The sequence below is a fragment of the Helianthus annuus genome, chromosome 17, assembly GCF_002127325.2.
Source record: "Helianthus annuus cultivar XRQ/B chromosome 17, HanXRQr2.0-SUNRISE, whole genome shotgun sequence".
NCBI classification, from domain to species: Eukaryota; Viridiplantae; Streptophyta; class Magnoliopsida; order Asterales; family Asteraceae; genus Helianthus; species Helianthus annuus.
The window spans coordinates 4,690,925-4,704,381 of record NC_035449.2 but is presented as its reverse complement, the minus strand read 5'-3'; the positions used below and the strand labels follow the sequence as shown (position 1 = coordinate 4,704,381).

Here is a 13,457-nt window from a genome sequence, read left to right as displayed (position 1 = left end):
GGGAAAATACTGAGTGAATCATTCAATTTATTGAAAACGACACATATGTTATAATTTACAGTATTAAGAGTGATTACAATGTTTCTGATATCAACCAACTACCCACAGTATTTGTCACTCGACCCATTGGCCCATCTGTCCAATGGTGTCTGTGACTATGGTCATATCACCCCTTGGTTGCCCCAATGGTGAAGATTATCAAGTAATGTATACAAAACCCCACATACCGGCTGTAATTTGGTGATTACAAAGACTTAATCCCTGTAATTATAACTTTGAAAATAACTTGGAGTTTTGTAAAACAGTTGATAAAAAGAGAATGACTCACATTGCAGATTTAACGAGCAGTGTATAAGCCTACTGATTAGCCTTGAATAACCTAATTTAATTAACAATGCACACGAACGGGGTTAGTAACTAATACAGCAGTTACGACAATTTACGAGATTAAACCCTCACAACGATTTACAAAGTGCAATACTTAAAATCCAACGGATTCACAACGAATGACAGAGTATAGCCCGAGTTCGGACAGCACTCAAACATTCAAGTCGAAATCACGATGAATGATAAAGTATAAACCCAATTTGAGCAGCACTCAAATAATCGTTGGATAGTTTCAATCGATCGGACGTTGAGTCGTAATAGTGATCAAGTTATTACCCTGTTTTGTGGCAGCGATTCGTGAATCGTGTGTGTTGTTGGACTGTCCTACTATATCTCAGTGCACAATTTGAAATTTAACGTCGAACTAAAGCAGAATGTTAAGTCCCAGACCCGACTATTTATACCCCAAAAATTGCCCCCCTCGCGCCACGCGAAAGGTCTCCTTGTGCGCGTCGCGTGGCGCAAGAGACCCTAGTCTAGCATAGGGTGGGTTCGTGTCCAGGTAGCTTGGGTGAGTTGGTTTCGAATACAATTTCAATTTACACGTTAAACTGTTAAGATATTACCAACTAGGGTTTACCCCCCTGAGTTTTAGGGGCCCTGATCCTGATTCCGATTGTTATGAAAATTTTAGGATTTATGCAGAATTACTTGGGTTTCTCAAATTTCCTTAATAGATAATTAACATACTAAGTATTAATTTTTTTTAGTGAGAGTTGTTACAGCTGATCATGCTAAGGACTGTTATAATTAACTCCTGCTCCATATAAAGACTGATGGGCTTATTGTCTCATGAGGCCTATGCACTGTTGAAGGCAAAGTCCTGTTAAAGACTAGCACTTATGGTGTAGTTATAACAGCTTCTACAGCGGATTCAACTTTAGTATTTATGTATCAGTCCTTCTTATGTAACAGTGTTTAGTGTAGCAGTGGTTCTCTATACTTTATCTCTCGAGACAAACCTATACATACTGAAAGATGAACCACTGCCCAACAACAAAAGTGGTTCATCATCAACAGTAGATATTCTATCTTTGTTTTTGTTAACAGTATTTATATGTGCAAATTGTAGATATTATATCTCTGTTTATGTTAACAGTATTTAATTTCAAACATCTGTTTATGTTCAAACAGATGTTTGAGGTCAAATATTTATTTAATTTCAAACATTTGTTTATGTCCAGATTAGATGTTTAACAGTATTTAATTTAAAACATTGTTTTAATGATAAAATTTAAAGTTAAATTACAAAATAAAAAAAATTCTTGATGACTATTTGTTGCAAATTAAATCAATAATTAATGCTATTAGAAAACTCATCATGACAATTGCTTTCAAATCAGATCAGCAAACTACTGCCCATAGCCAAGAAAGTATAACTTAGCAGATATTTCCTTTGGCAAACATATACCATAGCAGTGGTTTTGAAATTTCCGGTAATTTCAAATTCAAAATGCCTTGGGATATATACTTTGCAATTAATGCACGTTAAGTAATCACTTCTGTCTTATGCTAAAGGCGTGTTATAGGTAAATGAATAGCTTAATTGTAATTATAATAACGTGTTTAATTTTATATTTTTCCCATGTAAATGCATTAAAAGTCTAATGAGTGTCGCATGATATTCTTTCGTCTGACGATGTATTTAGTCATAGCCTTCTTCATTGGGTATATAAAATACATTTGGCAGAGGTTTTGATCATTACCATTTTCAGCTATCTACTAAATCATCTTCAAAAATTTTGTTGACGAGATTTTCACAAGACCCTCTGCAGGATGGAAAAATTTGGGTTTCAAGTGATTGTTGACGAGGTTTTCTCAAGGCTCTCTGCAGAAGATATTTGCCGTTTCAAATGTCTTTCCAAGAATTTTTATTCGGAATTGTCAAGTCATGCATTTCAGATGATGCATGCTCTCCAAAGTGGAGATTCAGTAGAAAAGAAACTATTATCCTTTAAAGACACGTCAATTGTCATTGACGACGTAGTTGGTGGTAAGTTGGATGTTGTTAGTAGTAAAACCTTAAGTTTTCCTAACAATGTCCACTCTAGCTTCTTACGTATTCTATCTTCATTTAATGGGTTGTTGTTAGTTTCCAATGAAGGGATTTGCTGTCCGTTGATTCTTTGGAATCCAACTATTAGGCAGTATAAGGTTTTGTGTGATGACTACTTTAATTACAATCATCATCGAAACTCTGATACCGGTGGAATTTATTTTGATCAGTTCAATGATCTGAAAGTGTTGAACATCAGATGTTACCGTAATGTAATTGCTGCTCGTGTTTACTCACGACGTCGTGAGTCATGGACAACAATAAATTCCGGTATCGTAAACAATTATAGTTCAAGTCGTTATTCATGGTCTACAGGAGTTTATGCTGATAAAACCATATATTTTATGGTTTCAAATTATTGGTATCCACTAGGTGAGAGGAACATCGTTTGTTTTGATGGTGTTAGTGAGACTTTCAGAATGCTTCACTTTCCTGAGAGTATTGTAGTCAATCCTTGTCAAGGGCATTTTTTGACCATTGCAAAGAGGTTGCATTTGATTGTTATTGGAAAGTCTGCTGAGCTAACTGCTGATTTGCTCAGATATGAAGAAGAAGGCTGGAAGATGATGCTTGTTTTCAATAGTCCTCGTGTAGTTGATTATGTTGATGCACGCCGAAGTACTAATATAGTTGAAGACAACAAGTGGCTGATAACAAGCATCTGGGGGGATATGATTGAAGTTGATCTGACTAATGAACTTCTGAAATACGTCCAACATGTTGACAACTACAATGGTCCGAAAGGAGCTTTACTTATCGAAACTACTGTTTCCCCAATAGATTAGGAATTAGGATCCTGTATTTTATTGAATGCTATTATCTGTTTTGACAATTGTATTTTTTTTATATAATTAGTTGTGTTAAAATTATTAATAATGTTTGTTATTAAAATTAAGTAAATGAATATTGATGTTTGAGAGTGTAAATTCTTGTAATATTGGCAAAGGTCTGTTTAAATGATCAAAGCTTTGTTATTGAGAACAGATGTTTCAAAATTAAACAGTGGTTGATACATCTGTTGAATTGGGTCAACTGATGGATGAACTTTGTATGCTGTTTAACACTTGTACTTTTTATAAATGTTTAGGTTTGATAGTGTAAAAGCTTGTAATATTGGCAAATGTATGTTTAAATGATCAAAGCTCTGTTATTGGGAACAGATGTTTGAAAATAAAACAGTAGTTGATAAATCTGTTGACTTTGGTCAACAGATTGATGTCCACAGATGTTTGGAACTACTGTTCAGAAAACTGTGGTTGAAACCGCTGTTTGGTTAAAATGGTGGTTTAAAACCACTGTTGGGTTAAAACTGTGGTTGAAACCGCTGTTTGGTTAAAATGGTGATTTGAAGACAGTGTTTTTAAATAACTTTCCATGTTAGGTTCAACAGTGTTTTGAAGAGGAAAACTGTGTGAGAAGACAATAGATCTGAACAAGTTAAACATCTGTTAAGGCTTAAACAGTTGTTTAGCCTTTAACAGATGTTTGGTCTTTTATATCAGATGTTTGGACTTAAACAGTTGTTTGACCTTAAACACATGTTTGACCTTAAACAGATGTTTTGCCTTAAACAGATGTTCTCCTTCTATATCAGATATTTGGACTTAAACAGATGTTTGGCCATAAATAGATGTTTGGCCTTAAACCAAACATCTGTTTAAGCTCAACATCTGTTTGACTATTTGTCAATATCTTATTGACTTTTGGTCAACATCTGTTTCAAATTTGGTCAACATCTTATTTTGTAAAAGAGGTAAAAAAAACAAAGATTTTTTCAAAATCCCAAATCATCCTATCATGTAAGTGCATTGAAGTAAAAGTGGAAATGATATTATTCATATGGTCCTGTTGTGCTTTTGTTTGTCCTCTAATATGAGTTCATGATCTAATCAGGTAATTTGAAGACATTGTTGTTTAATCGAATTAGATGGTTGATGTAATGTGGTCATATTACAAACAAATAGTAATTAATTAATCTAAATAACTTTCCCGAGCCCGGAAAGCAATCCCGGGTAAAAACCTAGTTGAATACATATGCATAACCAAACCCTATACACCATGTTGTGATTGCAAGAAAACTAATTAACTAATTATAAAGTTAACGTCACTACAGGATTCTTCGTATATAATTAATATTAATATTAATATATGATAATAAACCGTGGGAATGAACAGTAATTACCTGCTGATTCATCACTTCATCTCTTTTATTGTTGCCACGTTACTCACTAATATGTCATAAAATCCTCAGTTAACCATTAATTCCTCCCTCCTCTTTTCCCCAACTTTGAAGCTGATACCTTTCCATTCACCGCCTCCACCTAACACTGTTTAAAATCTAGCTAGCTCTGAGCTCTGATTGATGTGTTTGGGCGGTCATCCCACCCTTTTGACGGGTGTATCGTCTGGCCCTTACCCCTTTATAACTATCTCAAGAGAGAAAACAGGGGAAAAAGAGGGTGTGGCGGTGACCAAAGGGTCACCACCGTTTCTCCACCGCCTTGACGACACCGTGTCTCAACAACCGTGACCACCACCGCAGTCACTTTGCCCAACAAGAGAGAGAGCTTGAAGAGAGAGAAAGGGAAATTGGCAGAGAGGAGAGACGGGCAGTGGCCGGAAGGTCACCACCTGTCACCACCGTTAAACCACCACCACGGTAATGACATCGCTGTGGTGTCTCTTTTTTTTTGGGTTTTTACCTCAGGAGAGAGAGAAAGGAAAAAAGGGAGAGATGAGGGTGAGGGGCGGTAACCGGAGGGTCACCACCGTCTCGCCACCACCTCGATAACCATCATGTTTTCTGTTTTGTTAGGGGTTCTTAACCTTCGTACGACCATCGCTCTCTCTCTATATATATATATAAATCTCTGTTATCTCTCCCGACGATTGGGACATGAACAATGTTTTTATTCTTGGTGACCTATTTGGGTGATCATTGCTTCTTGAGACCTCTTTAGTTGCGATGATTTTCAAACCCAACAATGATGTTGGCTTGCCATAGCGGCACTAAGCGGGTTCAACGACGATGATGGTCTTTTCAGATCTGAGTCGATTTATATAGTTCGATGTGTTTTTTAAATCAATTTTTTTGTAGTTTTTGCTTCTGCAATTTTGAATGATACGGTTGTTAGTTGTTGCACTTGAAGCGGATATTTGGTCAATCTGTGGTTAGCTTCTTTACTGGTTTTTGCTTCTTTGAAGTTCCAATGGTGTATTGGCTTTTGTGAAGGTTTGATGAAAAGGCAGTTTTTTTATCTTAGTGATTGTGGTATTGACAGTAGTTATGAAATGTCATGTTTTTTTATGTTGGTGCTGAAAAGCATAGACTCTGTATGTTGATTTATTGTGGATTTGAAGTGTTTTCCGGCGATGATGTTAGCTTGCTACTTGGCGTGGTAACTCCGGTTGCAGCCGTAGCGGCACTGAGCCGTATTTTGTTTCACTCTAAGCTTATTTCACTTTGTGACAACAATGATAATAACTTTTAATATGAGCCGAATGGGTTTGTAGTTTTCCTTTTTTTTTCGCTTAATGTACATCTTTTTGGATTGAGTTTGACGCTTCAAAGCATGATATTTGGCATTGTCATTGTTAGATGACGTTCGTGGTGGTTGTTGCCATTGTATTAAAGGCTGATTAAACCCGTTGTGGAGCACGGTTGGAAAAAAAATCCGAGAAGAGGATATTTGATGAAAAAGTAGCTTTTTATCTTAGTGATTGTGGTATTGACAGTAGTTATGAAATGCCATGCTTTTTTATGTTGGTGGTGAAAAGCATAGACTGTGTATGTCGATTTATTTATTGTGGATTTGAAGTGTTTTCCGGCGATGATGTTAGCTTGCTACTTGGCATGGTAACTCCGATTGTAGCCGTAGCGGCACTGAGCCGTATTTTGTTGTTACCGGCGATGATGATGTATCATTCTGAGCCTATTTCACTTTGTGATAACAATGATAATAACTTTTAATATGAGCCGAATGGATTTGTAGTTTTCCTTTTTTCGCTTAATGTACCGTTATTATATAACACAACTTAGCGCGCCGCAACGCGCGCGGGTTATACAACCTAGTTAGATAAATAAGACTACTTCCTTTTTCATGGCTTAAAACTACAGCAATGTTTCTGACTTTCTTCTCTCGCATAGCATCCCCCATATGGGGCCTTTCTTTTCTTTTTATACCATCACATCGGATTTTGTTTCAAGGGTTAGCCCAATGGTTTTTTATAATTACAGCCCAACTAAAATTGCATCAAAGTCCATTTGTTCTTTCGATCCATGAGTTACAACCCAATTACATTAATTCATAGCCCACTATGTTAGCCTGCAATGCATCAAAGATTAATGCGATGATCATTAATTTATTTACTCCACTTAAATTATATAAAAATTATAAATGTTGTAGATTATAAAGTATCCGTTATGTGTATGTATGCTTAAAATTCTATTTTTTTTATTTTTATATATATCATCTATAAAAATTGCAAAAAATAATAATAATAATAATAATAATAATAATAATAATAATAATAATAATAATAAAAGTAAATTACAAAAATCGTCCTTTATGTATGTGTGTCCTTTGTCTTTTGTCCTTTAGCCCTAACTCAGTTAAATTTAAATGTTAAATCAGGGTATATTGGTAATTTTACTAATTTATTTAAAATATCATTAATAAATAAAACAATACATACATAAAGGACGAATTTTGTAATTTACTCTAATAATAAACAAGCTTGTAATTTACTTAAGAGTTAATTACTGTTTTCGTCCTTGTGGTTTATCAAAAATCACTATTTCAGTCCATTAGTTTAAAAATTACGATTTCAGTCCTTGTGGTTCACTTTCGTAACCATTTTAGTCCACCTCGTAACCATTTCAGTCCTTGTACTTAACATAATAATGGATTGAAATGGTTACGGAAGTGAAACCACATGGACTGAAATGGTTACGAAAGTGAAACCTCAGGGACTGAAATTGCAATTTTTAAACTAATGGACTGAAATAGTGATTTTTGGCAAACCACGTGGACGAAAACAGTAATTAACTCTTTACTTAAAAACATACATCTAATCATTAATAAGAGATTAACCAAGCCAAACCCATACGCAAAACCAAAAACCGAAAGTGATCGGCTTCCTTTCATTCACCAAGACGAGTTTTCGGTTTTGGTTTGGTCTGAGCCCAAAACCTACCCAAACCGAACCGGGCCAGAAAGAAAAAAAAAACACAGATTGATTCTAGAAGTACATTCAATCTCGATTTCTAAATTCAAAGCTTCTTAGAGATACTTTACTAACAGATAGATCAACATCTTATGCTACTCAACTAACCATCTTCAATCACTGATTCAACACTAACCCACAGCCACAGGCAAAGTAAAGGGTAGAAAAATTTTGAAATCTTGAATATAAAAAGATTGTTTTCAAGCATAATGCGCGTTAGCATATGAAAGGAACTGTATACTTGCCGCTACAACCACCACCACCGCCACCGCCACCACAACCATCATCCTCATGATGTCAGATTTATTGTAGGGAAATTTAGTATTTGTAGTTAATTGGGTAGCATGTTCATGGTGGAGTTGGGCCAGCCCATGTTCGAGTACATCGGAAGATTTTGCATGTGCTGCGGCTGTGGCGGCGGCTGCTGCTGCGGCTGCTGCTGGTGTTGGTGCTGGTGTGGGTGTTGGGTAGCGTTGTTGTAGGAGCCCGGGATCCTATGAAGAGGGCTGCTCCCGCTTTCGTCAGAAGATTCGCTTGATGCGCCTTCGGATGGAGGACTTATACCGTGAACCGCCCCTCCACCGCCACTGCCGCCACCGAAACTCAACATGTTTGGTGGTGCAACTGGTGATGGCCCGACGTTAGATTTTGGTTTCTTTGCTTCTGCAATGAAGCTGCCAACGATAACCTGATACACAAAACCATTGTTATAATACAGTTCTAGGGGTGCAAACGAGCCGAGCGGCTCGCGAGCTGCTTGAGATCAGCTCAAGAAAAAGCTAGAAACGAGCCGAGTCTTATTGAGCCCGAGCCGAGCTTGAGCCTAAAATAAAGCTCGTTTATTCATTCAGCCCGAGCTCAAGTCTGGCATGTGAAGCTCGTCGAGCCTTATCAAGCCTTAGTGTAGCATTAGTTTTTATTAATATTTAATACCTTATTTAAAGTTGTCTAATAAACGAGCCGAGCTTATTTAAACTTGTTTACGAGCCGAGCCTGAAGCTAATAATAAGCTTGTTTAGTAAACGAGCCCGAGCCCAAGCTTGAGCTTCACTTATCGAGCTCGAGAGCCTAAACGAGTCTATTATCTATATTTTTTATATAATTTATTAATCAATAGATAATAACGAGCCGAGCCCAAGCTTGAGAAACTACCAACGAGCCGAGCTCGAGCTTTAAAAACAAAGCTCAAACTGACCCGAGCTCGAGCTCTCATAAGTTAATCAAGCTCGAGCTAGAGTCTGATCGAGCTCAGCTCGGCTCATTTGCACCCTTACACTATTATTCCCATATAATATTAACACACACGCATAGTGTGGCGTGTGTCTATAAAGAGAGAGAGGGAGAGGGACCTGTACAGGTGATGCCGCCACCAACATCCCGGCAACACCGCCACCGAGAACTCGGCCATCTGAACCGGCAAGGGAAACACTTAATCCACTAGGTTTGCTGTTACCGTCACTTTCTGAGTGCACAAAGGAGCCTGATAACGATATTATCTCAAACCGGCCCTGAAATATACATGAAATGAAACGGGTATTTAGAGATATAAGTATCAACTACAAACGGGTTGATTCATGTGTTTTTAGAAAAACAAAAAGAAATCGGAAAACAAAATAATCTTGAAACCGGATTCTTTTTTACTAGAAAAACAAAAAGAAATCGGTAAAAAAAACTGAACTAGTTTGTGTAAAAATGAAAGGGAACCCTCAGTGTATACAAGAAGAAACCCTTGATAAAGCCTATACCGAGCCCATGCGCCGTAAATAAATACAATATATATATAAACACGCTAAAAGGGTGCTTGCACGATGCGGCGGGAACACAGACACTAGTAATCATGTAACATGTTTATTTTTTTTCAAATTAAAAAAAAAAAACTATAGCAATGTCATACTCAAATTAAGGAGAATAAAATGGTCGTTTTTATGGTGTAATTTAAAAAAAAAAAAAAAAAAAAAAAAAAAAAAAAAAAAAAACCCTTACGTATGAAAAAGAATGACCGTTTAAAAATCATTAGGGGTTAAAAACAAAAAAATCAATCAATCAATCATACCCAGTAAAAATCCCACAAATAGCAAAGCTACTTATAGGGGTTAAAAACAAAAACAAAAAAAAAAAAAAAAAAAAAAAAAAAAAAAAAAAAAAAACTATAGCAATGCCATACTCAAATTAAGGAGAATAAAACGGTCATTTTGGTGGTGTAATTATAACAAAAAATAAAAAACCTTACATATGAAAAGGTTATATGACCGTTTAAAAATCATTAGGGATAGGTGGTTTAAAAGTCAACAATAAAATTTAAACGATTGTACCATATGTTTTAAAAGTTGTATTCTTAAACTCTTACAATTATGATAAATTACCTTTTTGTCCTCCTTATATGCATTATAATATAGTATAGATATATATAACAGTTTGGATGGAACCGTATAGATGTAATATAAAATTGCAAAACATAAATATAAACAATCAATCACACCGGTGTCTAAAAGGGGAGGGAGTAAAAGTGTAAACCTCATAAGTTACAGTACCACCAGTCGATGCCGGCTGGCGAAGTGTGACATTGCTGATGGCACCATTCGCCGATAAAATACAAACTGTACGAGGTCCTTGTTGTGAAAATGAGACCATCGTTGAGGAAATATCCTGTTAAAATGATTAATACAAATCAGGAAACGTCAAATACGTTGTATATATAAGATAGAACTTTGTAATCTGTAACGTAAAAATATCGGATATCGGTCAAGGACCGATATTTGAGATATAGGTTATCACAGTGGGATATCGGTAATTTTAATATCATACAAAATTTATATATATATAGCAATATAACACTAACGATTCAGTATACTCTCCTACCATTAAAAAATTAACCTTTTGCTAGCAAGTAGGAACAGATTAAGACTTAAACCATAGTTATTAAAGCGAGCGCCCAAGCGCGCCTAGGCGCAAATAAAGCCTCGGGCCCAACAAATCGCCCTGAGTGCGCCTCGCGCCTTTAGTAACTATGGTTCATGTCATAGTTATTAAAGCGAGCGCCCAGGGGCCCTCGGCGCAAATAAAGCCCCGGGCCCAACAAATCGCCCTGAGTGCGCCTCGCGACTTTAATAACTATGGTGCATGTCATAGTTATTAAAGCGAGCGCCCAGGCGCGCCTAGGCGCAAATAAAGCCCCGGGCCCAACAAATCGCCCTGAGTGCGCCTCGCGCCTTTAATAACTATGCTTAAAACACTAACATTTAACACTAACAACTAACAATTAAGACTTAAAACACTAATAGCAACAATAATAAGAAAGAAAAATGGTAGAACTAAGAAGAAAAGTACTCATATCGGGAAAATCAGTGATATATCGGTCAATACCGCCGATAATATCGGTACCGACATTTGACACCAATATGTTACATGTGGACCGATAACCAATATATCACCGATATTAACTGCATAGGGTAAAAGTTTCATGAAAATCACAACACTTGACACTCCATGCATATTAAAGAAGTGTCCCGCTAATAATTAAATGCATAGAACACATTTTTCAAGATATAAACTGTTAATACTTAATAGATGCATAATAAATCATCAAAAGCTAAGAAGAAATGTTTTAATTTGGTCCACGGTTTTTACATAAATAATTTTGCCGCAATAAATACCTAGAAATATAGATCTTTGACTTAGCTACAAACCCAAACCGAACCAATCAACAAACCTATTATCCGAAAGCCCACAATATTATTATTATTATTATTAATAATATATTGTTAATTACCAAAATGTTATGTACATATGTAAGAAGTCAAAATGACATTGAAACCAACAATACGAAAACGACAAACACAAACGTGATAAACCTATAACCATGGTTGCAAAAGTCGTTAGGCGCTCCCTAGTCGGTCGACTGGGGAGTTGAGAGTACTCAGCCTAGGCGGAGAGTACTCGAGGAATACTCAGACATGTTAAATTATAAAAAAAAAATAGTTTTCGGGAAATTACATATATGTCAAATATCATAAGTTTACTATTATATATAACAAAATACATGAATATCAATATAAATAAAAAAATGCATGTTCAAATAGTAAAGTATTTCAAAAATTGATATTCATCATTCCTTTAAAAATGATATTCATTCTTTAATATGATAGATATAGGAATTATGTTTTATTTTTTTTTTAAGTAGAACTTGGCCCGAGTTGACTTACTAGATCTGATTCTGGTCAACTAGGTTAACCGCGTTTTATTATTAGAAGCCCATGCTTATCTACAACTCTCATTATTCATCAACTAAACAAGTAATTTGTGAGAAATAAACACACACACCCAACTAAACCATTGGGTGTCAGCCCAATGGCCACCAGCCCGCATTCTAACCCGGAGGTGGCGGGTTCGAGTCTTGCTCGTTCCCAATGCCCCTACGGTAGCGGATTTACCCCCAGACTCAGGCTTGCTAGGTGGCGGTCTGCGAGGTGGGATCACCTCGGCGGTTGGGAGGACCGTGGAATATCCCCCCCCCCCCATATACATAGTTATACAAATATCAAATCAAGTTTGTTAATTTCGAAAAACTAATGTACAAAAAAAGTAGCATTACCTCTCCTGCTTTTACAACAATCACATGAGGTGTAAACCCAACTCCAGGTAAACCTGCCCATCATATAAAACAACATATATTCACTATAATTAACATTCAACAAAATATAATAATAATTAACATTAAATTTTAACATAACTAAACAACACTTCAATAGTTATATATACCTAAAGCATCCAACTGCTTCTTCCCCAAACCCGGTGGCCTTCCCCTCTGTTTCTTAGAAACCGAATCCAAATTCGGAGTCCCACCGCTACCATCATTCGAATTCTCCAAATTCCCCCCACCACCACCAGTACCAGTATTCGATACAGCACTAACCGGGTTCGGAGACAACCCGAGGGCAATGCCGCCATCGTTCGAGGGCGAATACTTCCTGGGGCGGCCTCTTTTCTTCTTAGCCGGCTCAGAGGTATACCCGCCAGGCCGAAACCCGCCCGACGGAGACGATCTGTCACCGAACTGATCAGAACCGAAGGGGAATCGGTTGTGAATCGAATTGGGTGTCATCAAGTTTGAATTTTTATTGCTACCCATTGAAGAATCATGGGAATTGTTGGGTAGATTGTGGTGGGTGTGGGTGGAGTAGGAGTTTTGTGGCATCATCATGCCTGGTGGCGGCTGGTGGTGGTGGTGGGGTTGTTGTTGGTGGTGGTGGTGTAGCGACGGTTGTGGTGGTGGGGCAAGTGATTCTCGTGAATCCATTGATTGTGGTTGAAATGCAGGTGGATGTTGGAAATGAATTTTGAGAATTTAGTTAGGGGTGGCGAGTGGAGTGGAGGGGAGTGAAGGGGGGTTTAAAGGAGGAAGAGATGAAAGAGGGGAATTGTAATTAGGGTTTTTATTGTTAAAGATGAAATCTTTTTGGGCATTTAATGAGTGCATCTACTACTTGTGTGCTTGCTTGCTTGCTTCAGCTTGTGACACATTTTGGCTTCAACACAACTACTTTGAAGTTTCTTGATTCTTATCTACACCTCAAGTCTACCAAGTCAATATTTTTAAGAGTAAATTTCAAAGTTCGTCCTTTATGTATGTCAAAAATGTCAAAGTATGTCCTTTGTCTTTAATATCTTCAAGAAACATACCTAATGTTTGCAAAACCAATCAGGTTATGTCCTTTACCCTAAACCTAGTTTGTTTTCCCAGTTAATTCAGATCATGTGAGAAGCACATGAGGGTATATTGGTCATTTTA

The 13,457-nt window shown here is 36.8% G+C and overlaps 1 protein-coding gene across 1 annotated transcript; it reads right to left on the bottom strand.

The window, feature by feature from the left end:
- Nucleotides 1-7,555: 7,555 nt before the first annotated feature.
- On the bottom strand, nucleotides 7,556-13,199 carry LOC110921089 (AT-hook motif nuclear-localized protein 8-like). The gene is made up of 5 exons (XM_035986629.1): nucleotides 12,428-13,199; nucleotides 12,261-12,313; nucleotides 10,184-10,315; nucleotides 9,019-9,177; nucleotides 7,556-8,357 (listed from the first exon to the last, which is right to left on the bottom strand). The coding sequence occupies exons 1-5, from the start codon at nucleotides 12,963-12,965 to the stop codon at nucleotides 8,001-8,003; spliced, it is 1,239 nt and encodes a 412-aa protein (XP_035842522.1). The 5' UTR covers nucleotides 12,966-13,199; the 3' UTR covers nucleotides 7,556-8,000.
- Nucleotides 13,200-13,457: the final 258 nt, after the last annotated feature.